Below are 26,500 nucleotides of genomic sequence, written 5' to 3'. Positions count from 1 at the left end.
CCATTTGGAATATACCGTATTTTCTGGACTATAAGAAACAATTTTTTTACACGAAAAACTGTTGTTGAACTGTGTGTGCGCACACCTTGTAGTCCGGAGGCAACTTCCTGTTATGGACAATGATGACACTGTGTCCATCCCAATCACAGAGAGCTGCTGTCTCTTCTCCTGCTCTGCACCGATCTATATGATCGTGCAGAGCAGAAGAGGAAGCGTACCGGGATCTGAATAGAGGCTACACAAGGTGAGCAGCTTAAGGACCTTTCACACGAATAACTCAAGAACCTTTCAGGGCATATGACCAGGGCCGGCGTCAGCACGCGGCATACCCGGGCAAATGCCGGGGCCCTGGAGAGCTTGGAGGGCCCACTCGGCCTCGTCAGTTCTGCTGCCCCCGGGCCGAGTTCCAGGGACAGCAGTCCTTAGCAGTGGAAACTGTGGCTGCCGGCCCTTTAAGGCCCGCAGACCACAGCGTTCACTGTGTTCTCCTGCATTGAGCATCATCTGTGGGCAGAGCTACCGCCCGGCGTCCTGCTCGGTCGCACAGATGAAGGAGTCACAGTGCCAGCCGACCCCCAGCACATCGCTTCCCTCCAGCGCTGTGTAGGCCCCATCTGCACCGTGACCTGATCAGTATGTGGGACATCACTCCCTCCCCGCCCCTCCCTGTCCCCCCGTGCGTGTGTGGGCCCCGCAGAGCAAGGTGTGTGTTTGTATGTATGTATGCATGCAGCAGAGCAGTATGCGTGTCTGTATGTATGTATGTATGTATATATGCAGCAGAGCAGTATGCGTGTCTGTATGTATGTATGTATATATGCAGCAGAGCAGTATGCGTGTCTGTATGTATGTATGTATATATGCAGCAGAGCAGTATGTGTGTCTGTCTATATGTATGTATGTATATATGCAGCAGAGCAGTATGCGTGTCTGTATGTATGCATGTATGCAGCAGAGCAGTATACGTGTCTGTATGTATGTATGTATATATGCAGCAGAGCAGTATGCGTGTCTGTATGTATGTATGTATGTATATATGCAGCAGAGCAGTGTGTGTGCCTGTATGTATGTATGTATATATGCAGCAGAGCAGTGTGTGTGTGTGTCTGTATGTATGTATGTATATATGCAGCAGAGTAGTATGCGTGTCTGTATGTATGTATATATGCAGCAGAGCAATATGTGTGTGTATGTATGCATGTATGTATGCAGCAGAGCAGTATGCGTGTCTGTAGGTATGCATGCAGAGCAGTATGCGTGTCTGTATGTATGTATGCATGTATGTATGCAGCAGAGCAGTATGCGTGTCTGTATGTATGTATGCATGCAGCAGAGCAGTATATGTGTGTCTGTCTATATGTATGTCTGCAGCAGAGCAGTGTGTGTGTGTCTATATGTATGTATGCAGCATAGCAGTGTGTGTGTGTCTGTCTATATGTATGTATGCAGCATAGCAGTGTGTGTCTCTGTATGTATGCATGTATGATGTGTATCTATGTATGTCAGTGTTTATGACTGTATAGATTTGTCTGTTTATATGTATTTTTGTGAGTTTGTCTTTAAATATGTATATCTGCGTGTATGTATCTGTGTATGTGTGTGTGTGTGTGTGCGTGTTTATGGGGCCCACTGGGACTCTTCCGCCCGGGGCCCACAAAAACCTGGAGCCGGCCCTGCATATGACTGATCACAAGACAGAAAAGGTCCTTGAGTTAATCGAGTAGAAGGTCCTGCAGCAGCTCAGCTCGCGCAACCGTTGTTCAGATCTCGATCAGGAATTGCAAGATGTAGTAATATATAGTGTGTGTGTAAAAGGGCACGTAGCAGAGCTGTGTGTAGGTGTAAATGTGCATGTAGTAGAGTGGTGTGTGCAAATGTACATGCAGCAGAGCTACTTCTGTGTATGTATAGGATTCATGTATATTTTCATCCCAATGGCACAGTATCTAGGCTAACAAGCATAGCTTTTAATAACAAGAAAACACAAGAGCTTTGATTTATATAGTTATTCATGAATATATTTTTTTATGGAAAATGTTTCTTAAAATGGATGGCCACTTACTGATGAAAATCTAAAATACCTTTCTTGCAAAATATTTAACTGAGTGAGGACTGACTCAAGCATAAAGAGTAAAGCCAAAATGTCCCTTTCAAAATTATTACATTAATCTCAGAACAATTAAAAAAGCAAATTAATGATTAAATATAAAAATACTGGGTAGCTCAAAATGGAACCCTTGGAGGTCCACAAAAGTGATACTTCTAATATGAGCAAAAAACAACCAGTGTATGAAAATATAGAATATTTTAAGATAGCCCCATGGTAAATTCGCTTAAGGTAAAGGTATAAAAGAGGAATGGTACCACAGGGAGAGAAAAGTAACAACAATGAATAACAGATTGCTAGCTGGCAATGTACACCACAACCCCAACGAATGTTTCGACCTGCTTTGTAAGGGGTCATCTTAAGTTTTGTGAAATGACTAAAATGACATTGAAAACTCTAATGCCCCCCTGCTGCCCATGGAATGCAGTGTATCCAGACTGGATGGTCACCGAATTCAAAGCTCTAGTGATGGTGGGTCACGAGATTTATCTACATGACAGCTTCCCCAGTTGTGTCCTTTTCTTTTCATGTGTTCAGCATATAATCAGATACAGAAGATTCTAAGGCCTGTTTATACACCCCAGTCATGAACAGAAAAGGGCTTTTGTGATAAGATATAAGGCAATTCGCGTTTTCTAGGCCTGAACACATTAATTTATGACATTTAAATTTTTTTTTACCAGAAAGTAACCAAACCTTTTAAAAGTAAACCTTAATCCTAAAAGTGAACAATAAACAAATATAATCTTGTCCCCATAGCTTATCAGTCTATGGATTACATGAGCATTGTGTAATTTCAGTCTAGGGAAGGGCTGAAGAGAAGGGATAAGCCAAATCCTTTTGTCTTGGAGGTTAACTCAATTTTTACATTTTTTAGCAAATACAAGAGGAGACTTTGTGATCTTTTTGTTCACCAATGGTTTGTGCCTTACAGCTGTTCCTTGTTTGCCCACTGCCAGGGACAATAAACTGAACTCCTCCCCTTGGCTAAGGTGGCAGGGTTAAGGATGGACAACCCCTTTCAGAAAAGGTACTGCCACCTCGTTGCAACGCTGGTTCTCTCCATTCAAATCCCACTAAGGAAAAACATCTTCAAGGAGGTTGTATGTTCTCCCAGTGTTTGTGTTGGCTGCCCCCAGAAATTCCAGTTTACGTCCACACTCAAAAGACATATTGATAGGAAATTTGGATTGTGAGCCCCAATGGGGACAGTAATGAATAGGTCTGTAAATGCTGTGGAATTAATGGCGCCATATACAGTGCCTTGCGAAAGTATTCGGCCCCTTTAAATTTTTTCAACCTTTTCCCACATTTCAGGCTTCAAAGATGAAAAAAATTTAAATGTTATGGTGAAGAATCAACAACAAGTGGGACACAAATGTGAAGTTGAACAAAATTTATTGCTTATTTTAAACTTTTATAAAAAAAAAAATAACCTGAAAATTGGGGCGTGCAATATTATTCTGCCCCTTTAAGTAAATACTTGTAGCGCCACCTTTTGCTGCGATTACAGCTGCAAGTCGCTTGGGGTATGTGTCTATCAGTTTTGCACATCGAGAGACTGAAATTCTTGCCCATTCTTCCTGTGCAAACAGCTGGAGCTGAGTGAGGTTGGGTGGAGAGCGTTTGTGAAATGCAGTTTTCAGCTCTTTCCACAGATTCTCGATTGGATTCAGGTCTGGACTTTGACTTGACCATTCTAACACCTGGATACGTTTATTGTTGAACCACTCCATTGTAGATTTTGGTTCATGTTTTGGATCATTGTCTTGTTGTAAGACAAACCTCCGTCCATTCTCTAGTCTTTTGCAGACTCCAACAGGTTTTCTTCAAGAATGGTTCTGTATTTGGCTCCATCCATCTCCCATCAATTTTAACCATCTTCCCTGCCACTGCTGAAGAAAAGCAGGCCCAAACCATGATGCTGCCACCACCATGTTTGACAGTGGGGATGGTGTGTTCAGGGCGATGAGCTGTGTTGCTTTTACGCCAAACATATCGTTTGGCATTGTGCCCAAAAAGTTTAATTTTGGTTTCATCTGACCAGAGTACCTTCTTCCACATGTTTGGTATGTCTCCCAGGTGGCTTGTGGCAAACTTTAAACAACACTTTTTATGGATATCTTTGAGAAATGGCTTTCTTCTTGCCACTCTTCCATAAAAGGCCAGATTTGTGCAGTGTACGACTGACTGTTGTCCTATGGACAGACTCTCCCACCTTAGCTGTCTCCACAACAGTATCACAGACCTGCCTGTTGTGTTCCTTGGTCTTCATGATGCTCTCTGTACTTTAAACAAAACACAGACTATCACAGAGCAGGTGCATTTATACGAAGACTTAATTACACACAGGTGGATTATATTTATCATCATCAGTCATTTAGGACAACATTAGATCATTCAGAGATCCTTAATGAACTCTGGAGTGAGTTTGCTGCACTAAAAGTAAAGGGGACGAATAATATTGCACGCCCCAATTTTCAGTTTTTTATTTTAGAAAAAAGTTTAAAATAGGCAATACATTTCGATCAACTTCACAATTGTGTCCCACTTGTTGATTCTTCACCATAAAATTTAAATTTTTTATCTTTGTTTGAAGTCTGAAATGTCGGAAAAGGTTGAAAAAAAAATTAAGGGGGTCGAATACTTTCGCAAGGCACTGTAAGTGAATAAACTAAATAAATTGGGAGTTACTCTAATCATATCGATCGCCAGAATACAATTAACAAGTCAATTATACTGCACAGTACACTGAGTAATAATATAATTCCAGATTTACAGTTTCTTTTTTTTCTTAAATACCAACAAAAAACGAATAAAAAGTGATCGAAACTGTTGTAGCTACGTGTAAATGGTACAAGTAAATGGTACAAGTAAAAGCTACAGTAAAATCTACAAGTAAAATCTTTTATTTTCGGGCTGTAGTCCTTCAAGGCACAGAACATGTCTAGACAGCAGAAAACAGGAAAAACATATTTCCTACTAATTAAAACTTCCTTGGATGTATATAGAAGTAGATGGTCAATATCACTATTTTATTGCATTAGGGAATTGTTAGTGTGCAGAATGTAAATGGCACACAGGTTTACAGCATGTGCGCTCTCTGTCACGCAAACATATGCATAACACAGCATGCACACAGTTCTGCTACATACATACACCGTACTGTCATGCACACACAAAGACACACGCTCAATTCTGCTATATGATCAACACCCACCCACACACACAATGTGTACATTATCATGGTTTGAGGTCTCCTTTAAGTATGGGATTGATCAGACGACCTGAAAGGTCTTTGAGCGAGCTTGCTTGAGAAGTCATTTTGCTACTAAGGATCTCTAGCATCTGTCCTGGTGGCTTTCTGCCCTGCATGAATCAGACAGATCAGGGTGGGGCAGGAGGAAAGAGAGCAATTCTCATAGCCGTTGTGTCAGAATTCTTTTTGCAAATTGTCTTCAGGGAGGAAGGAGACGAAACCTAGTGCCACCTATTGGAAATAGCAATCCTAAAAGTCAAAAGTGACCCTTTAACAAGCATTAGATGACCGGGGCCACAAGGGACTAATGCGATCCTCGCATGACACTTGGGTTACGCTGGCAGCACAGCGGGAGCGGAGTGTCAAGCGAGTGTCACTGCGACTGAGGTCCGATCATGCGATCAGCTGTGGGGGCGGACCACCCTCAGCTGTGGGGGCGGGTCGGCTCTGAGGAGGGGCGGGCCAGTGCTGAGGAGGGAGGGAGGGATTTATCTTCCTCTCTCCTCTGTAGCCGGATATTGCCATTCTCGCTCTGCACTCGCAGTACACTGGTGTACTGCGAGTGCAGTGCGATCTTTCTCTTGCCCCATAGACTTTAATGGGTGCGAGAGAAAGATTCTCGCATCACAATCGCAGCATGCTGCGATTGTTTTCTCGGTCCGACTGGGGCCGAGAAAATAGATCGCACATGGGTGCTGACTAATAAGCCAATATTGGTCCGAGTGGAATGCGATTTTCATGCCGTGTGTCTTAGGCCTAAGACTTAAGGGCCATTTATACGCTGCGACATCGCTAACGATATATCGTCGGGGTCACGGTGTTTGTGACGCACATCCGGCGTAGTTTGCGACATCGCAGCGTGTGACAGGCTGGAGCGACCTGAAACGATCGCAAAAGAGGCAAAAATCGTTTGTCTGAGAGAGGTAGTTTATTTATGAAAAATCGTTGTCTGGTCAGTAGTGATGTTGTTCCTCACATATCGTTGTGTGACACCGCAGGAGCGATGAACATCTCCTTACCTGCGTCCACCGACAATGAGGAAGGAAGGAGGTGGGCGGCATGTTCCAGCCGCTCATCTCCGCCCCTCCTCTGCTATTGGACAGCTACCTTGTGACGTCGCTGTGACGCCGCACGAACCGCCCCCCTTAGAAAAGAGGCGGTTCGCCAGCAACAGCGACGTCACAGGGAAGGCAAGTGTAGTGTGATGGTGTTAGCGATGTTGTGCGCCATGGACAGCGATTTGCCCCTGACGCACAACCTACGGGGGTGGGTACGCTCGCTAGCGATATCGATACCGCAGCGTGTAAAGTACCCTTTAGAATTTATGCCAGATCAGACTTCTCCTTGATCACACACAGCTGCCTCTGGACTATAGGATGCACACACTTTTTATTAAGTTGTTTTCTTGCTAAAAGTGAATCTTCTATTTAAAAATATACAGAGAATTGTTTTTTTGTTCATTCTGTACAAAAGTGATCATAAAGTTGCATGTACCAAAATGGTACCAGTAAAAAGTACAGTTTGTGAGGCAAAAAAAATAAGCCCTTATATAGCTTCACTGAAGGAAAACTGCAAAATGCATGACTGAGAATACAGCAACATAAAACCAGTTATATTCTTTCATTGTGTATTTATTCTATAAAATAAATAAAACAAAATAAAATTGGTATCCCCACAATCGCACTGTTCAACAGAATAAAGTTAATACTTTATGTAGCACAGTGAACAGCATAAAAATTTAAAAGCACAAAAACAATGGCAGAATTGCCGTTTTGTGTAAATTCCATCCTATAAAGAGTTAATAAACGTTTGTTAATAAATTGTGTGCTCTAAAATGATGCCACTGACAAATATAACAGTAAAAAAAAAAAAAAAAGCCCTCATAACTACAGAGTAGGCTGGTAAAAAAATAAAAAAAAATGTCTCCTAAAATGTGATAATAAAAAGTGATAAACGTCCACACACAATACAATAAAAAAGTTGTACATAATTCTTCCCCAGAGCTGCATTCATGCAGTAATTCAACAGCTTTAGGCCCTGTGCGCACTAGAAAATGGAATTTTCTTAAAAAAAATTCTGAAGGCTCTGAAAGATTTCCGCACCCGCAGGAAAAAAAACAAAAAAAACACAAAACACAACGCACCGAAATACGCATGCGTTTTGTTGCTTTTTGTTGCGTTTTGGTGCGGGTTTTCCGCGGGTTGGTACATGTGCCTTAATGCATTCAATGCAATAAAGCACATTAAAAGAAAAAAAAAAAAAAAAGGTAATTTCCTTCTGATATAGATAATGGATAGATAGAGGGATAGATAGATAGATGGATAGATAAATAAATAAATAATGGATAGATAGATAATCAATAAATAGAGTCCCTGTGAGGACACTGCAGTTCTCACGAGCGGTAGTGTGTTCACATTACCGACCGTGAGAAATGACCTGTAATTACCTCTGCATCTAGTTACGAGGCTGCATTAAGTACAGTGTGTCAGACGCGGTTGCAGCAGTCGTCGTGGGACCTGCGTGGATTACGCCCGAGCTGTATGTTCGGAGGGGTTAATAAAGGGGTTAAAGAGGGGGCTTTTTTGTGTTTTATTTAAAATAAAGGATTTTTTGGTGTGTGTGTTTATTCACTTTACTTACGGGTTAATCATGTAAGGTGTCTCATAGAAGCTGCCATGATTAATCCTGGACTTAGTGGCAGCGATCCGCTGCCATTAACCCGTTATTACCTGGATTGCCACCGCATCACGGCAATCTGGAAGAGCCGGGGACACTCCGGGACTGTCGCATAATGGATGCGACAGTCCCAGGGCAACTGCGGGCTAATATTCTCGGCTGAGGGAGGGGGGGGGGCGCCTTAACCCTGGCCATCGCCCTCCCTAGCCTGAGAATACTGGGCCGCCGCTGTGGGTTTACCTCGGCTGGATGGTAAAAATACGACTGAGCCCGCGTTTTTTTTATTTTTATATGTACGTTTGATTTCTATGTGCATACTATAGGTCTGTGTGATCTGTGTGTGTTCTGTGTGTGTTTACTCTCTGCTCCGCTTCCTCTTCCTGTCAGAATTACATCACTTCCTTGCAAAACGCAGGCAGTGATGAACATGGTGTCCTGAAAAACGTGAAATACCGCAGGGAATAACGCAGGAAAACGCAATGAACAGCACAGAATTTGCTACCTGCGTTATTCCCTGCGGGATTTCACGATTACATTACAGTCAAAGGAGTAAAATCCCCCAGCTATCTGTGGAAAATAAGTGACATGCAATTGTTTTTGCTGTGGGAATCCCGCAGAAAAACATGCAGCTGTCAAAATCCGCATAGTGCGCACAGCATTTTTTTTTCCCCATAGAATTTGCTGGTGAATTACTGCAGAGATGTTATGAACATTTTCTTCAGCGAAACATGCAGCAAAACCGCAGGAAATCCGCGGGAAGTTCCGTCTAGTGCACACATAGCCTTACAGTCTCACATCTCCCAGCAATCCCCTCAGATGCAGTCTCCAGATGCATCATGCTTAGTCAATATCCACTGCTGATAATGTATTCTATATTCTAGAATATAATTAGGGCTGTGACTTGTAGGATTACCAGTAGCAACCAGCAAAACTGATTGCAGCTCTGGATTATAATACAAGCTATCAATCAGAATCAGTACTGTAACATATCTGCAAAGTTATCCATATGCAGTAGGTGACTGAAATCCGAGGAAGAGAAGAGTAGTCTGCACACGGTTTAGCTAAGGCTAGGTTCACATTTCCGTTGTTTTGCATCAGTCACATGCGTTACTTGATGCTTGTGACTGATGCGTTGTACAACGGATGACAAGAATTAGAATTCATTGTCGGACTCCGTTGTAAAAGAGAGTACGATCAGCTGATCGCTCACAGCAGCCGGCCGCCGGGTGCTCAGCAGATCGCTCACAGCAGCCGGCCGCCGGGTGATCAGCTGATCGTTTAGCCGCTGAGAATGTGTGCGGGGGGCGGAGTGCTGGGTGGATTGAGCAGAGCGGGGCCATGGCACTGAGGACGTCAGTGCCGGGGACAGGTAGGTGTGTGTGTGTGTGTGTGTGTGTGTGTGTGTGTGTGTGTGTGTGTGTGTGTGTGGGCGCGCGTGTACATGCGGAGTGCGGGAGGGGGCAGAGCAGGGAAGTGTTGGGCTCCCTGCACACGTAGCCAGGGTAAATATCGGGTAACTAAGCAAAGCGCTTTGCTTAGTAACCCGATGTGTACCCTGGTTACGTGTGCAGGGAGCCAGAGAGCATGCGCAGCAAAAGCCTACGGATTGCGCTGCTCAAAAAAGTTACACTCTGCGTTCCTACCGCCCGACGGTCAGTCGTTCCACGACTGATCAGTCAGGCAGAGGATGCAACGCAGCGTCATCAGTCAACGGATTCCGTTGTTTACCAGAGCCGCGGATTGTGACTGATACAAATTGACAGAAATGTGAACCTAGCCTAAGGCTTCGGCTCTCAGGGTAGGTGTATGACAGGTTTGAAATTATGGTGTCGATCATATCAAGAAGAAGAAAAAAAAAAAATGTAGAAAGCTGATCAAATGCGACTCTACTATTTATATGAATGGGCTTGTAAGGTCTGGGTATCTTAAACTATATAAAGCCTGTAGACAAATAAGAATTACACATAATTATACATATTTCTGTACAAGCCCTTCTTATAAAATACATTAAAAAGACATCTCCTGGCTGCTCTGGATATTTATACTGTAATTTCTTGGGTGTGGAAAGCCTAGAATTACAAGTCCATTTCATCCTGCGGTGCGCTCTCCAATTTCTCTGGCCTCAAAGAGCCGGTCTTCTATTGCACCCTGGTGTATAAGAGTTCACCGCAAAGTATTGAGGTAGCTTGGAAACAAAATGTGTTTACTTTAATTACTATCATTAAATCATAGACTATGTTACTGGAGAACACAAACTGCAAACGCAGAGGGTTTCTTTTTGTTTTAACTTTTTTTTATAGAAAGCGAAATTAACTCTGTCATTCTTATCCATGTACATTCCACATAATGTGCCCCTCATTGTACATTACCTTGGAGAACATGGGTCTGTGCCTTAGGCTGCATACTGATGGGTAGCCATCTGGAAACTAGAGGCAAAATAATAGAAAACAGTGGTTATAAAGTGAAGTCTGCAAAACTGTAGGAATGTATTTTTACAGTCATTACAGTTTGTTTTTTTTTTGTGGCAAACTGATTGTCGTGGGGGATAACATCCGAAAAGGGAGTTGTCCGTGCTCCACAAATTCAGCTTTCAATGGGATTGTGCAAATTCGAAAGGGGTTCTCTCTAAGTATAGAAAAGAAAATAAGTATAGGAAATATCATTATAAATTCTTTAATATTTCTAATTCGTACACATCAACCATATTTGTCTAGGGATGTAAATCACGCTAGAATAATTATGGTCTCTGCCTTGTTAAACTGACAGCAACTTGTCCTAGAATGTTTGGACAGGTGCATGTATGTGCAGTAGGAAGCTAAAATGCTGTAATGCTGTGACCTGGAAATACCAAATCATGCCATTCAAAAAGACAGGGTGGACAGCAGTGTGAGCAGCCCTTCTTACATCAACACTCCTAGCATCTCTAGTATTAGATCAGAAAGACAGGGTGGACAGCAGTATGAGCAATATCTTCTTACATCAACACTCCTAGCATCTCCAGTATTTTATCAGAAAGACAGGATGGACAGTAGTGTGAGCAGCCTCTTCTTACATCAACACTACTAGCATCTCCAGTATTAGATCAGAAAGACAGGGTGGACAGCAGTGTGAGCTGCTCCTTCTTACCTCAGCACCTCTAATATTGAAAATATTAGATCAGAATATCCACTGGGAACATCTTCCTACATATAAATGGGGAGGGCAGAGCTTTCTACTGCACATGCTCACAAACACCTCTCCTAACACGCTAGGACAGGCTTCTATCATTGTAACATTTGTTGGCTATTTTAATTTCACAGTGACTTTCTCCATAGATAAAACAATTATGATTATTTAGACATTTAATTATAACATCATCACTTCCTTTGAATATTTTTTTTTTCTATTTTAGAAGAACCCATTCAAGATACCCCTCATCCATGTGCTAACTCCTGATTAATGGGGATCAGACTACTAAACTCTCCTCTCTGTGACACTCCCACTGAGAATGAATGGCCCAGAGATATGCATGCTTGACCTCTGCTCCATTAACTGAATCATTTTGGATCTGTGAATATGTAACTTCACATCTTCATATTTACACATGGAGACAAATGCAAAAAAATAAAAATTATTATGGATATGAATACATATATGTGACAGTACAGTATGGCTAATTGCAGATTGGTTTTAATGCTTATCTACATCTTTGTGCAACATTTTTCTATTGTTCGTTTGTTTCAAAATTAATCAACTTTCTAAACAATTTTTAAATTAAATTTACCATTTAGCTGTTGCAGAATGTCTATAAGACCTTTAGCCGAGTGCTCTAATATAATGCTACCAATCTGACAGAGCGCTTGCTCCTGATGGCTTCATCTGCTCCTCCCTCCCTTCTCTCAGTGTTAGTAATAGCAGCAGGGAAGGGTTTGTATACAGAACCCTTATACGAGTTAAAAGAAGTGGTTCACCCATATCCATTGTTGGCCACATCAATATTATGTTGAGAAATAATGTTTCTCTCAAATACCTTGTTTTGTAAATTCTGCCTATGAGCGGCGCTATTACGGACCGCTCATCTCCATCGCATGACCCTCGAGCTGCATGACCTCAGGGATCCGGTGATGTCTTGTCAACTTCCTGATCACGTGACATCACCGCGGCCAGCCCCAGTCTCCGTGAGTCACTGGACTGTGGGTGGAGTTTCACCGCTCGTCACAGCCCAACGTGTCTCCTATTTGCAGTGCTCTGCAGTGAATGAGGCGGAAGCAGGGAGGTGCTGGGCTGTCACGCTGGGCTCTGATGAGCGGTAAAACTCCGCGCACAGCCCAGTCACTCACGGAGACTGCGGGTGACGTCAGTGGATCCCGGGGGTCATGGAGCCCGGGGGGGGGGTCACACCAAGGGGGTGAGTGGACCACAATAGTGCTGCTCACAGGCAATATTGGCAACATAAGGTATTTGAGAGAAAAACATAATATCGATATGGCCAATAACGAATATGGTTGAGCCACCCCAACAAAGGAAAGCTCATGAAGAGAAGTACGATATTAGAGCTGTGCTAATATGAGAAGTGAAGACCGGAGTACCCATACTACCCACAGAGCTCACATCCAGCCTATTTTACTGAGAGCACCACTCCCACAAGAGAAAAAAAACCTGCAAACTGCACATCAAACAGTCTGAGAATGTATGGATGAGTGCAGTTTGCAACTTAGTCAACTTAGAGAAATTTTGTAAACTAAAAAAGTAAGCGGCAATATATGTAAAAACACTTTTTTTTTCTTTTTTATATCAAAAGTTGTCCATAGTCCCTAAATTAATGCAAAAGCCATAATGGACATACTGCATGTTATATAAATGTAAAACTCCAATTATTATTATTACTCTACGGTAATATGTAGCTGAACCAGGAGCATCAAAAGTTATGAAAAAAACTCTCAGAATTTCCTAACAAATGACAAAAAGATAAGCTAAATTTATTATAAGATTATTGCTATAATAAACTTCTATATAGGTATCAAATTTACACTTTATTACACATGGAGGCAACGGAGGCATAGAGGTAAAAGGATAATCTGGATATTTTAATTATTTAAAACTAGAAATATTGTATCTTTCTATTTATTCATGCCCTTCAAAAGAATCCTTACTGCATTTACACCAGTCAACTCTATGTATGAGCGCATTAGAGAATATTCCAGTACTTTTTTCTGTATAGAAAAAGCAGAACAAACATTTCTTTAAGAAATTAAATTACAACTTAAACATTTAAATAAAAAAAAAAAAAAGTTTTGATAAATCAAACAGAATGCTAATAAAGACGATTAATACTTGCAGTTAGGTGCGCTCAGCCTTAAAAACACACGGTAAATAGAAATATCCTTCATTATTAATATAAAACATCATGAAGTTCTCATCAGTAGACAGGGCACGCACCTATTAGGAGCAGAATTAGGAGCACGCTGCTGCTCATGCTGTAGCCTTCCAGTAGTCCACTCTGGATATGGCAGGAGATTCCGCACGCACACGATACTTTTCGTGTCTGGTGGAGAACCCCCTAAAGAGGGACAGGGCAGCCTTTCACGGTTTTGCATACCTAACAGTTGATTCAGTTCCTTGCAAAGGAAAAAGGCAAACTTGGACCACAGAAAGAAAGGCTGCCTTGTTCTCTAAAGAGCTAACATTAACTTAAAACGTTTGCAAGTGAAATTTTGTGGTCTTCGCTGCTACGTGTTCATTCCTGGCACAGAGCTCTCTAGATCACCCAGAACAGTTACTTCTCTCCCCTGAAAGCCAACGCTGCACTTATTTTTAATTATTCCCGACTACATATAGTAATGAGAATCTCACATAGTTAATTTTTTTACCTTTAATGTATTTTTTTTTTATTGTGCATCCATGTATGGTACACCAAAACAATCAAGACCATAGACACTGCAATTTATGATGCTTGTCCGGGACTGATATTTTTGACCAATCTATAAAGGGGTAGTCCCCTACTTTTACATTGATGGCCTATTCTTAGGATAGGTCATCAAACTGCCACTGGTCCAACACCCCACATCCCCGTGGATCAGCTGTTCTCAGTCCCAACGATAGCAGCGGGTGGTGGGAAATGCTTATTTCCGGAACTGCTCCGTCTTCTGATAGTGGCCGCAGCCAGGTACTGCCCATCCACCTCCTATTGATCTGAATGGGAAGCAGATATGCAGTACCCAGCAGCGGCCATCAGAAGACAAAGCAGTTGCAGAACTGAGAATTTCTGGCTCCCGCGACCAAGAACAGCTGATTGGAGAGGGTGCAGGGTACCGTACCCCGGCCGGACAGAGATTGATGACCTATCCTAAGGATAGGCCATCAATGTAAAAGTAGTGGACAACATCTTTAAGAGAAGTCATTAATATCAGATCAGTGGGGGTCTGATTCGGCATCTGGAAGTTGACAGTGTACTGAGCTGGAACACCACAGATCTATACACTGAGTATTGACTGTTCCTCCATATTGCAGCTCAGATCACATTCACTTTACTGGACTATGAGCCACTGTAGTACTTGAGAACTGTATGGAGAAATGTTACAGTTCCATACACTTCTGTATACTTCTGGCACCAGGTACTATCTGATCGCAACAGGTCACAGGTTTTGACCAACCCCAATCCAATAGGGATGGCCTCTCCTAACAAGTTCTTTCACTGGAGAAAAGTGGCACTCCTCCATGCTAGTATTGTGACCTGTAGAAACCTTGGATATGCTAAATGGCTGTCATTCATGCACATTTCGCTAGCTACAGAACATTTTGGTTTTAAAATGACCAAATAAAAGTATACTTTCTACTGATGGTGAGTGCCACATTTCTAAATTGGATGAACTTTTTGCAATGACTATCACAATGATGTCCGCCATTTGGTGACACCTGTGTGCTATCTTAATCAATATGTCAGTCATGAATAACCTCCCCCTTCTATTATTACCAGTAAAAAGGAGATTGTGACACTACTAAATAGAGCTCTTTGAGACCACATCAGGAATAGTGGGTTCAGTTCCGGAAAAACCTAATCCGCCAAAAAAACCCCAACACATTGGTCAAATAGAATGGGTCAAAAAATGGCTTACAAAATGATGTAAGTTCTTAAGTGTAAATTCTGGAAAACTGTAACCCCTTATTGGGAATCTGTCAGCAGGTTTTTGCTATGTAAGCTGAAGCCAGATTGCTGCAAGGGTTAATACAAAGTGCAGGCATGCCTATTTGGTCACAGTTTGATCTTTTGTTTATTTGCTATGTTTGTTAAGCAGTAGGACCCTTATTACAGAACTAGAAACTCAAGTGCAGGAAAGTCACCCCCTCCTTTAATTGACACCTCACTGTCAGTGTACAATCTCTATAGAGAGCCTGGTGTGGGCGGAGACAGCCCTCTGGACTCCACTACATGACTTAAGCTAAGAATTCTGAACGGTTGTAGCCAGTAATCTAAGTAACACATCGTTAGAGTCAGAATCTCCTTGTCTACATTATGCTGCTCTCAGATGAAGTAGCTAAAAACCTGCTGACCGATTTCGTTTAACCATGAATGACTGATATACTCATTATAAGCCTGTGTGGTTTTCCACATCATGACACATACAAAACATGATGGATTATATGCTATAACTACTGACCACTTCATCACAAGACCGGGGCAGTCACAGCTCCGACTTTAACTGCTGACATTGGAGTTACCTCCAATCCTGGCAGTTTAAGGGTATGTGCTCACATCTGTGTTCTGCTGTGACAAATCTTCCGCAGCGTTCGTTCGCTTCAGAACGCAGCCATTCTGCATGCATTGTTAAATGCAGAATTCATGCGTTCTGGATGCTTGCTCTGCCATGGGGTGGGAAAAGCATCCGGAATGCACAAAAGAAGTAACATGTTGCTTTTTAGAACGCAGTGTTTTGGATCAAAATTTCAGCATCTGAAACACTGCGCTCTCAAACGCAACGTGCGGTTGGATTATGCACAATCTTCATAGATTGTGCTGGGGACGCAGGACACATGCAGTTACGCTGCAGTGCTAAACGCAGCGTAAAAGCATGCAACATGCAAACGTGCGCACACAGCCTAATTGCTTAGGAGTCATAATTAAAATAACGGTGCCTGACAACAAGAAAGAAAAAATAAATATGAGGTATATTATATATAAATGATATAGCTCTGGAAAAAAAAGGTGGAAAAAAAAACAACCTGAAAACAAAATGGTAAAACTTATCTAATGAATTACATGTTACCAAAATGATACCAAAAGAGAAACTATCCCTGCAAAAATAGCCATTGTAAAACAAACTATAGCAGCAGTCCTAAAATGATTATATATAAACATGTTTTTATTGGGAAATATACCTTAATGTGTTGGTGTCACCACATTCGTATCAACCCAAGCAACAAAAAGTTAAAATGTTATTTATAATGCCTGGTAAAAATGCAAGGATGAACAGTAACTGATCCCACATCATGTCTCCTGCAGATGCTGACTGTTATGCAGGTGTCATCTGCCCGTAATGGCAACAGTTGACAGAAAAATAAAAAAAAAAAAAAAAAAAAAAATTGGAAGGGGACAAAAAAAAAAAAAAAAAAAAAGTGCAAGAATGAAACCTCTCCCAGTCATGAAGGAGTTAATAAGACACACAAAATCCAAGGGGCACAAAACAATGTGGAATTAGATGGGGCGATGAAGAGAAAAAGCAGATGCATGAAATAAACTTTTAGCAGATGTGCTAAGTGAATTTATTAAAGATGTCTGGGATAATCGTAAAGAGATAAAAAAAAAAATAAAAAGCAAATACTAGAAGGTGAACCATGTGGTGTTTTTCATCAGTCATGCTTGTGTGTTTTTATGTAACAGTTCACACAAGATATGTCTTCCTGCTGAACTCTTAGGCTATGTGCGGACTAGGCGTTTTTTACCGCGTTTTTCGGGTACGTTTTTGTTCAGAAAAATGCATGACTTTGCTTCACCAGCAAAGTCTATGCGTTTTCATTTTTGCTGTCTGCACACAGCGTTTTTTTAGCTGCGTTTTTGTAGTGCCAACAAAAACGCAGCATGTCCATTATTGCTGCGTTTTCCACCCATTGAGTTCAATGAGATGTTCAAAAACGCAATGAAAAACACAAATTGCAATTTACAAAAAAAACTTCACCTTATGTCAGAAAACACAATATAAAAAACACATGCAGTTTTTACCCATACTTATTTTTCTTTTTGTGTAATCGCTGAAAATGATACAAAATTCAGGACAAAAACGCACAAAGAATTGTCATGCTGCCGGGTTTGTTTTGTCAACCCAAAACTGCAGGCAAAAAAAAAGCAAGGTGCGCACAGCATTTCTGAATTCTCATTGACTTTGCTAGGAGAAGGAAAAACATGCAAACGGCACCAAAAAACACGAACACAGCCTTACTTTAAATTGTATCTCTATGTTTAAGCAAAAAAGTATATACCGTACTCTACAACAAAACTGGCTTTTATCCTAAGACATATGGGAAGGCTCGTTAAGATGTCAATATTGACAATTGGGATTGCTACTTGTAAAAGGTGGCATTAGAGTTCAAGCCCTGTTCCTCTCGGAAGAGGCCTTCTGCATATTTGATTTTCCAGAAAAGCATTGCATAGCTTATAAGCCTCCTTACACTTTCATTTCACTCTCCACAATTAGAAACATTTCCCCTTAGGCCCTAGTCAAAAACTTTTCATACAGCGAAATCAGCTCTTATGCAGAGAGAGGGGTGATACCCCAAAACATGTGTCTGCAAATTGAGGTTCTGGTTTGGCTTTTGTTCCGAGTCATGTGGCCAGAATCACTTTATAAGGTAACTCTAGAACGCTTCAACACATTCCAGTGATTTTAAGGTTGTTTTTAGTACTTCATGTTAAAAGGTAAATTTACAATAATATTTGTGTTTACGAAAAAAAAAAAAAATAAATAAAACATAAAATGGAAAATTTGGTGAAAATTTTGAAATTTTCAAAATGATAGGTTTTATGCCCTTAAACCAGAGAGTTGTCTCAAACAGTTATAAAATAGACATGTGGGAAATGTTATTTATGAGCACAATTTCTGAAAAACAATTTCTCTTTAAGACGTTAGAAGGGTTAAAAGTTAATCAGCAATTTCACATTTTTCCAACAAAGTTTTACGCTTTTTTTTTTTTTTTTTTGGGACCACATCACATTTGTAGTAACTTTCAGAGACCTATGTGTAAGAAAATACCCAAAAGTGACACCATTCTAAAAGTTGCACCCCTGAAACTGCTAAAGATCACATCCAAGAAGTTTATTAACCCTTCAGATGCTTCACAAGAACTAAAGCGATGTGGAAGGAAAAATGATAAACTTTCCTTTTTCCCACAAAAATGTTCCTTTAGCCTCAAATTTTGCATTTTCAAAAGGGTAACAGGAGAAATTGCACCAATTTGTTGTGCAATTTCTCCTTAGTATACAGATACCCCTTATCTGGTTGAAAACTACCATTTTGGCGCATGGCAGGGCTTGGAAGGGAGAGAGCGCCATTTGAATTTTGGAGCACAAAATTGGCTGGAATCATTAGCAAACGCCATGTCACATTTACAGATCCCCCGATTTCCCTAAACAGTGAAAACCCCCACAAGTGCCACCAGTTTGGAAACTAGATGCCTTAAGGAATTTATCTAAATCTGTGGTGAGCACCTTGAACCCACAGGCACTTCACAAATCATTATAATACTGAGCTGTGAAATAAAACCAAACATGTATTTCCAAGAAAAATATTACGTTACACAATTTTTTCATTTTCACAAGGCTAAAAGGAGAAAATGGACAATACAATTTGTTGTGCAATTTCTCCTAAGTACAAGGATAATCCATAAGTGGTGGAAAACTTCTGTTTGGGCACACGGCAGGGCTCAGAAGCATAGGAGCGCTATTTGAATTTTGGCTGGAATAGACAGTGGATACCATGTCATGATTGGAGAGCTCTTGATATGCCTAAATAGTGGAGACCCCCACAAGTACCCAGATTTTGGAAACTACACCGCTCAAGGAATCTATCTAGAGGTGTGGTGAGCAGGTGCTTTATGGAATTTTATAAAGTTGAACCATGAAAATGAAAAAATACATTGCTACAAAAATTATAAATATGAGCAACAATAGGGAAATTAATGACCACAGTAAAATATCAGAGTATAGAAAAAACTCCAAAAAATGTCCAATTTTTGGTAAATATTAAATATCTTTATTGGTACAAAAAGACTAAAAATCTCACACAAAAATTAGAGGACAATAATAATGCAAAGTAATACAGGTTAGGGAGTGAGGTGTTCCAGATAAAGATATCTGCTATAAGTGGATCAGAAATGGGGAATTACCGTCCAGGAGTACGGCAATTAACTAGATGTTTGCCGGAGAGGTCACTACATGCAGCTATAATAACATTCATCTCATTAACTATGTAAGACTCTAAATAAAGAATCCCACCATATACAATGCATAGTGCATTTGCTGCATGGAGTGGCCGTTTCCAGCATCACATATCAATCAAGCAAGTGCTTACCCATCCTGGTCCACTGACAACAGATAACAAACGCGCCCCGACGCGTTTCGTGGTCTTCCTCGGGGGGCTGCGACATGGTGTGAAGCGGGGTCGAGGTTTTTATACTGACAGAAGGATGACTAGAGTCCAATGTGGTCGCGTGCGGGGCGGGACCCATCAGAAGGGCTCCGGCGTCAGGCGTTCCCGGAAGTGACGCGGGCATTCTAGTGTCGTCACACTATGCCCGCCCCATCCCGTTTCAGGAAGCCGTCGTCACGGAAACCACATCGGTGAGTCACACTGCGCACGCGTGCCTCAGACGCAGCCATCTTAGAAGAGGGCAAAGATACGGGCAAAACATAGAGAGTAAGAATGCCACTGATAAAATAAAATGTGCCATCGCGCAAAAGGCGCAAATGGCATCATATCAATTACTAAAATCAGTGGAATTAAATTAGTCTCATAAGAGAAGAATAATCACAGCATTGCTGAACTAAGACATCAGATGCAGCTATCCTATGGTTAGAGGTAGGATTTTTTTATATATATAAAAAGACCATACAGTGTCAGTATTAGTACAATTAATACAGAATAAACCGCATCACTACATATAAAAACAATTAATACTAGAGTGGCAGTACATGGCCCATCCACATAAAATGCATACAGGTTAATCATATGACACCCGAAATGTATATAGGGAAAATTTGTTTATAAACCACAGGTATCACAAAACACTAAGTGGACAGGCCAAAATATGGTATAGAAAAGCAAATGGTCGCCGGGTGATCGCTCCCACCAAATAAACAAGGGGAAGCAGGCACTCAGAGACACATATACTATACACCAAACAGTATATATTGATATAAATAAATAGCCACGTACAGGCATATATGTGCCGAAGTCATAATTTATGACCAAGGCACATACTGCATCCACATAGAAAAAAAGGGGAGAACAATATGAACATACAGCAACACTTCTACAAAGGAGTCATGCGCCACAAAAACGAGAATAATAGAAACCCTCAACAGAGGCCGTCATAGAGGCATGGACGATGATTAATTCAAGATGAGATTCATCATCCAAGGTAAGGCTTATCCAATAGATGTCTAGTCATCCAAAATCGCCGGCTCATACACTTGAATAAAAGCTAAATAATGAATAAATGTATAAGACACCAGGACGGTTTGGCCGCCTCGAGATTCTTCCTTAGTATGAGCAATTGGGACACTGACATGCAGACACTAATTCTTGAGTTGTTGGAATTTATTTTAACCCACAACTATTTTTTGTTCAAGGATCGGTTCTTCCTCCAGAAACGCGGCACTGCGATGGGCGCCGCATGCGCACCGTCATATGCCAACCTCTTCCTAGGTCTATGGGAGAGGGAGGTATTCAGTGGCGGTGTGTGTGCGGCGTCCCAGGCGCAGTGCTGGGTCCGATACATAGATGATATTTTCATCATCTGGAGGGGAACCGATCTTGAACTATGGGATTTTCTTGTGTCTCTCAACTGTAATGACCTGAATATCAGGCTTACATATACATGGAGTCCTGTGGAAATTGAATTCCTGGATATTAAAATAAGAATTGAGTCCGATGTGCCACTACAAACTGAAGTCTTTAGGAAACAGACATCAGTAAACAGTCTCCTGCACGCTACTTCATCCCACTTACCATCTACAATTAAGGCGATTCCAGTGGGACAATTTTTGCGAGTTCGGAGGATCTGTTCCTCTGAGGAATCTTTCGAGCGACAGTCAGGAGAATTAAGGGATCGTTTTAAAGATAGAGGATATGGTGCCAATGTGATTAAGAGGGGTTACTTAAGAGCAAAAGCGACATCTAGGACCCAACTCCTCTCTTGTGCCAAGAGAAAGAAGCAATCTGATAACACTATTAGATTCATTACAACTTATAATAACCAATGGTTCCAAATAAGGAAGATATTAACCAAACATTGGTCGGTATTACAACTAGAACCATCTTTTAAGAATGTGTTACCTGATTTTCCAGCATTGACAGCACGTAAGAGTAAAAACTTGAAAGATCATTTAGTGCATAGTCACTACGTCTGTCATGCTAAACTTCCTTTTGACATTGGACCACCTAAATGGGGTTGCTTCCCATGTGGGTCATGCTTAGCATGCCGTAATATCGAAAGGGCAAAAACTTTTATGTCGGCGGATGGTCGGAAGAGCTTCGAGGTCAGGCACTATATCTCATGTAGCACTGAATTTGTGATCTACGCAGCCAGGTGCTGCGGATGCGGACTGATCTATGTAGGATTAACCTCTAGACAGTTCCGCATCCGTGTTCGTGAACATGTGAGAGACATCATGGCAGCGAAGGAGGTGTCTAACCTCGATGCTTTGAAGACCATTCCCAGACATTTCAAGACCCATCATGATTGCAACCCCTCCTCCTTAAAAGTAAGGGGTATTGATAGATTGAAGTTGGGAGCAAGAGGAGGCAATCATAAAAAGGCCTTGGCAAGATTGGAATGTCGCTGGATTGTGACTCTGGGCACCATGTCACCAGCGGGCCTTAATGAAAAACTCTCCTTTTCACCCTTCCTATGATGATAGTAGTTTTTTCCTGTTTATTTATGATTTTTGTTTTAATATTCCCTCTTTTTTGATTTTAATGGTGTGTTTTTGTTTTTATTCATTATTTAGCTTTTATTCAAGTGTATGAGCCGGCGATTTTGGATGACTAGACATCTATTGGATAAGCCTTACCTTGGATGATGAATCTCATCTTGAATTAATCATCGTCCATGCCTCTATGACGGCCTCTGTTGAGGGTTTCTATTATTCTCGTTTTTGTGGCGCATGACTCCTTTGTAGAAGTGTTGCTGTATGTTCATATTGTTCTCCCCTTTTTTTCTATGTGGATGCAGTATGTGCCTTGGTCATAAATTATGACTTCGGCACATATATGCCTGTACGTGGCTATTTATTTATATCAATATATACTGTTTGGTGTATAGTATATGTGTCTCTGAGTGCCTGCTTCCCCTTGTTTATTTGGTGGGAGCGATCACCCGGCGACCATTTGCTTTTCTATACCATATTTTGGCCTGTCCACTTAGTGTTTTGTGATACCTGTGGTTTATAAACAAATTTTCCCTATATACATTTCGGGTGTCATATGATTAACCTGTATGCATTTTATGTGGATGGGCCATGTACTGCCACTCTAGTATTAATTGTTTTTATATGTAGTGATGCGGTTTATTCTGTATTAATTGTACTAATACTGACACTGTATGGTCTTTTTATATATATAAAAAAATCCTACCTCTAACCATAGGATAGCTGCATCTGATGTCTTAGTTCAGCAATGCTGTGATTATTCTTCTCTTATGAGACTAATTTAATTCCACTGATTTTAGTAATTGATATGATGCCATTTGCGCCTTTTGCGCGATGGCACATTTTATTTTATCAGTGGCATTCTTACTCTCTATGTTTTGCCCGTATCTTTGCCCTCTTCTAAGATGGCTGCGTCTGAGGCACGCGTGCGCAGTGTGACTCACCGATGTGGTTTCCGTGACGACGGCTTCCTGAAACGGGATGGGGCGGGCATAGTGTGACGACACTAGAATGCCCGCGTCACTTCCGGGAACGCCTGACGCCGGAGCCCTTCTGATGGGTCCCGCCCCGCACGCGACCACATTGGACTCTAGTCATCCTTCTGTCAGTATAAAAACCTCGACCCCGCTTCACACCATGTCGCAGCCCCCCGAGGAAGACCACGAAACGCGTCGGGGCGCGTTTGTTATCTGTTGTCAGTGGACCAGGATGGGTAAGCACTTGCTTGATTGATATGTGATGCTGGAAACGGCCACTCCATGCAGCAAATGCACTATGCATTGTATATGGTGGGATTCTTTATTTAGAGTCTTACATAGTTAATGAGATGAATGTTATTATAGCTGCATGTAGTGACCTCTCCGGCAAACATCTAGTTAATTGCCGTACTCCTGGACGGTAATTCCCCATTTCTGATCCACTTATAGCAGATATCTTTATCTGGAACACCTCACTCCCTAACCTGTATTACTTTGCATTATTATTGTCCTCTAATTTTTGTGTGAGATTTTTAGTCTTTTTGTACCAATAAAGATATTTAATATTTACCAAAAATTGGACATTTTTTGGAGTTTTTTCTATACTCTGATATTTTACTGTGGTCATTAATTTCCCTATTGTTGCTCATATTTATAATTGATTCTAGTATTGGGAGAGACCTTTACTTATTCTGACTATGAGGATGATCCATTGTGTCCTCTCGTGTCTTCTAATTGCTACAAAAATGTAGCTCTCAATTTTTTTTATTTTCACAAGAGTAACAGGAGAAAATGGAACATAAAATTTGTTGAGCAATTTCTTCTCAGCACAGGGAACACCCATATGTGGAGGAAAACTACTGTTTGGGCGCACACTAGGGCTCGGAATGAAAGGAGCGCCATTTTGGCTGGAATAGATAGAGGAAGCCATGTCCGATTTGAAGATCCTTTGACATGCAAAAATAGCAGAAACCATCCACAAGTGAACCTATTATGGAAACTACACATCTCAAGAAATTCATCTTAGGGGTGTAGTGAGCAATTTTAACCTTCAGGTAATTCATAGAATTGTATAACATTGGGCACTAAATGTAAAAAAAAAAAATTACTATTTTTTTCCACTAAATTGTTGTTTTTGCTACAAAGTTTTAATTTTCATAAAGGGTAATAGGAGAAGATGGACCATACAATTTGTTACACAATTTCTCCTGAGTACACCCACCAATGCCCCATAAGTGGCCGAATACTACTTATGAGGCACAGTGCAAAGCTGAGAAGGGAAGGAGTGCCATATTGGAGTGCAGATTTAGTTGGAATGGTTTGGGGGTGCCATGTCACATTGGCAGAGCCCCTGACATGAAAGAAGAGCAGGGCCCCCATAGATGACCCTATTTTACAACATGCACCCCTCAATGAATTAATCTAGGGGTGCAGTGAGCATACTGATAACAGATGTGTCACAAAAGTTATACAATTGGGTGGTGAAGAAAAAAATAATTACATTCATTTTTACCACTAAAATGTTGCTTTAGCCCAAGATTTCCAATTTTTACAAGCGGAATAGGTAAAAAAAGGGCTCATAATGAATGATATTTGCAGGCAAGTTGGGGAACAAAACATTTATCCTGTGCTATGCAGAGTGTCAGGGTTTCCATCTACATCCCCGAAATACACGTGATTCAGGTGAAACCTCCGACGAATCCGTTCACTATAACGAGGCAGCAAAGTTACTCCAGAATCTGTTTGGCCTCTGTTCAGAGGTGTCTTTCTTTTCAAAAGGTGCACAAAACAGTTGTTGGCCACACTTTTGTGCATGCCAAACAAGACATGTAAAAGATGGACATTACTGGACCACAGGACAGACAAGAGCTCATAAAGATTTCCTCTTTACAGTGAATTATCAATTGGGAATTTTGTCTGAATCACATATTTTAGAGATTTACACAGAAACTCTGATGTAAGTGCTCAGCGCAGGATAAATGTAAACTTTTAATAAATCACTTTTTGATAGCGTTTTATTCCACTTTTTGTCAGCTGTATGATCAGCTGAAAAGATCGTTTTTGCAACATTTTTTTTTAGGTGATCACTGAAGGGGATTAATTAGTGTTAGTGGCATCTTTATAGCTCGGGTTGTTGCAGACGCGGTGATACCATGTGTGTACTTTTTTTTTTTTAGGTTTTGTTTTTACATAAATTATGCATTTACTGGTGTAATGTATTTTTTTTTCTCTTTCTTGTTCTATGCCTCTCCGAGGATGTTTGACATGATTTTATTTTTTTACTTTATTCCTATATGGGACATTATTTTTTATTAGTCTAAGCGCTGGTATAATGTAGTGCAATGCACAAACATTGCAATACATACATAGTTACACAGGTTGAAAAAAGACCTACGGCCATCTAGTTCAACCTTCCTCCACCAATTATAATACCTTATATCAATCAGTGAGACACTGACATAAGCCTCTAAGATCATGCTCCTGGCATGGTGTGAGAGGTTTTGCACAGCAGGCTGACCCGGAGGTTGTCTTCACACGATCGGGCCCCTTGGGATCACATTGCTGGGGTCCCGAGGAAGCACTGTGGAAGAGAAGCGCAATAGGGTCTTACCCCAGAAATATGGGGGGGAAAAAACACGGAGGGTGGACTTACTCACCTATAGGGGTTGTGAGAGTCACAACGCCTATAACAGCATGTTAAGAATCCAAGCCACGGCAGCGGACCCAAAATTGGCAGATAACAGAGAGTGGTAGATAGGGATGTCAAACCGCGCCACTGACTCAGCCGATCCAGGAGATTATGGATTGATGTTGCTTTTATTCATTACACAGATCAAGTCAACGCGTTTCGGGGGTCGCAGCCCCCTTCATCAGGACAGACTGGCAAGCAAAACAAATCTGCTGTACAAGGAATCCTTCCAGCAATATATACCTTACTGATGACGTCATGATCCACCCACTTCTGAAAAAATCGGCGGGAATCCATGCATAGAAAAAAATGTGTCATCATCTATTACATTCAGCCTTTCTTATAGTAAATCAATTCACCATTATCATATCTGTCCTGACGACTAAGAAATAAAAATTAAAATTAGGTTAAAATCAATAAATAAATAAAAACATGTGTTTGTGCAAAATCTCAATGTGTCCCTCTCTTTTATATATAATGTCAAAATGATTGTAGGGAACCCATGCAAATGTATAACTAGACAATCACAACATTGCCTAGAACTTCTCTAGGAAAGTGTCAATTGATCAAAGCTGCTGGGTTGTGATCGTAAATTCAGCCAGCGCTATCCTGGAAGTGATCGTCGGGATGTGTCAAAAACACGGATTTATTACAAAGCGTACTAAGTGGAAAC

At 41.1% G+C, this 26,500-nt stretch overlaps 1 protein-coding gene across 2 annotated transcripts in view; it reads right to left on the bottom strand.

The window, feature by feature from the left end:
* The window catches only part of PXYLP1 (2-phosphoxylose phosphatase 1), a 146,496-nt gene that overhangs the window by 26,388 nt on the left and 93,608 nt on the right, over window positions 1-26,500 (bottom strand). For both annotated transcript variants that reach the window (XM_075340812.1, XM_075340813.1), the window contains exon 3: window positions 10,412-10,468. In XM_075340812.1, coding sequence (XP_075196927.1) covers window positions 10,412-10,468 — 57 coding nt within the window. The remainder of the gene's footprint in view (window positions 1-10,411; window positions 10,469-26,500) is intronic.

Source organism: Anomaloglossus baeobatrachus, chromosome 3 (genome assembly GCF_048569485.1).
Source record: "Anomaloglossus baeobatrachus isolate aAnoBae1 chromosome 3, aAnoBae1.hap1, whole genome shotgun sequence".
NCBI classification, from domain to species: Eukaryota; Metazoa; Chordata; class Amphibia; order Anura; family Aromobatidae; genus Anomaloglossus; species Anomaloglossus baeobatrachus.
Note: the sequence above shows the minus strand (reverse complement) of the source record. Positions and strands in the feature narration are given on the sequence as shown.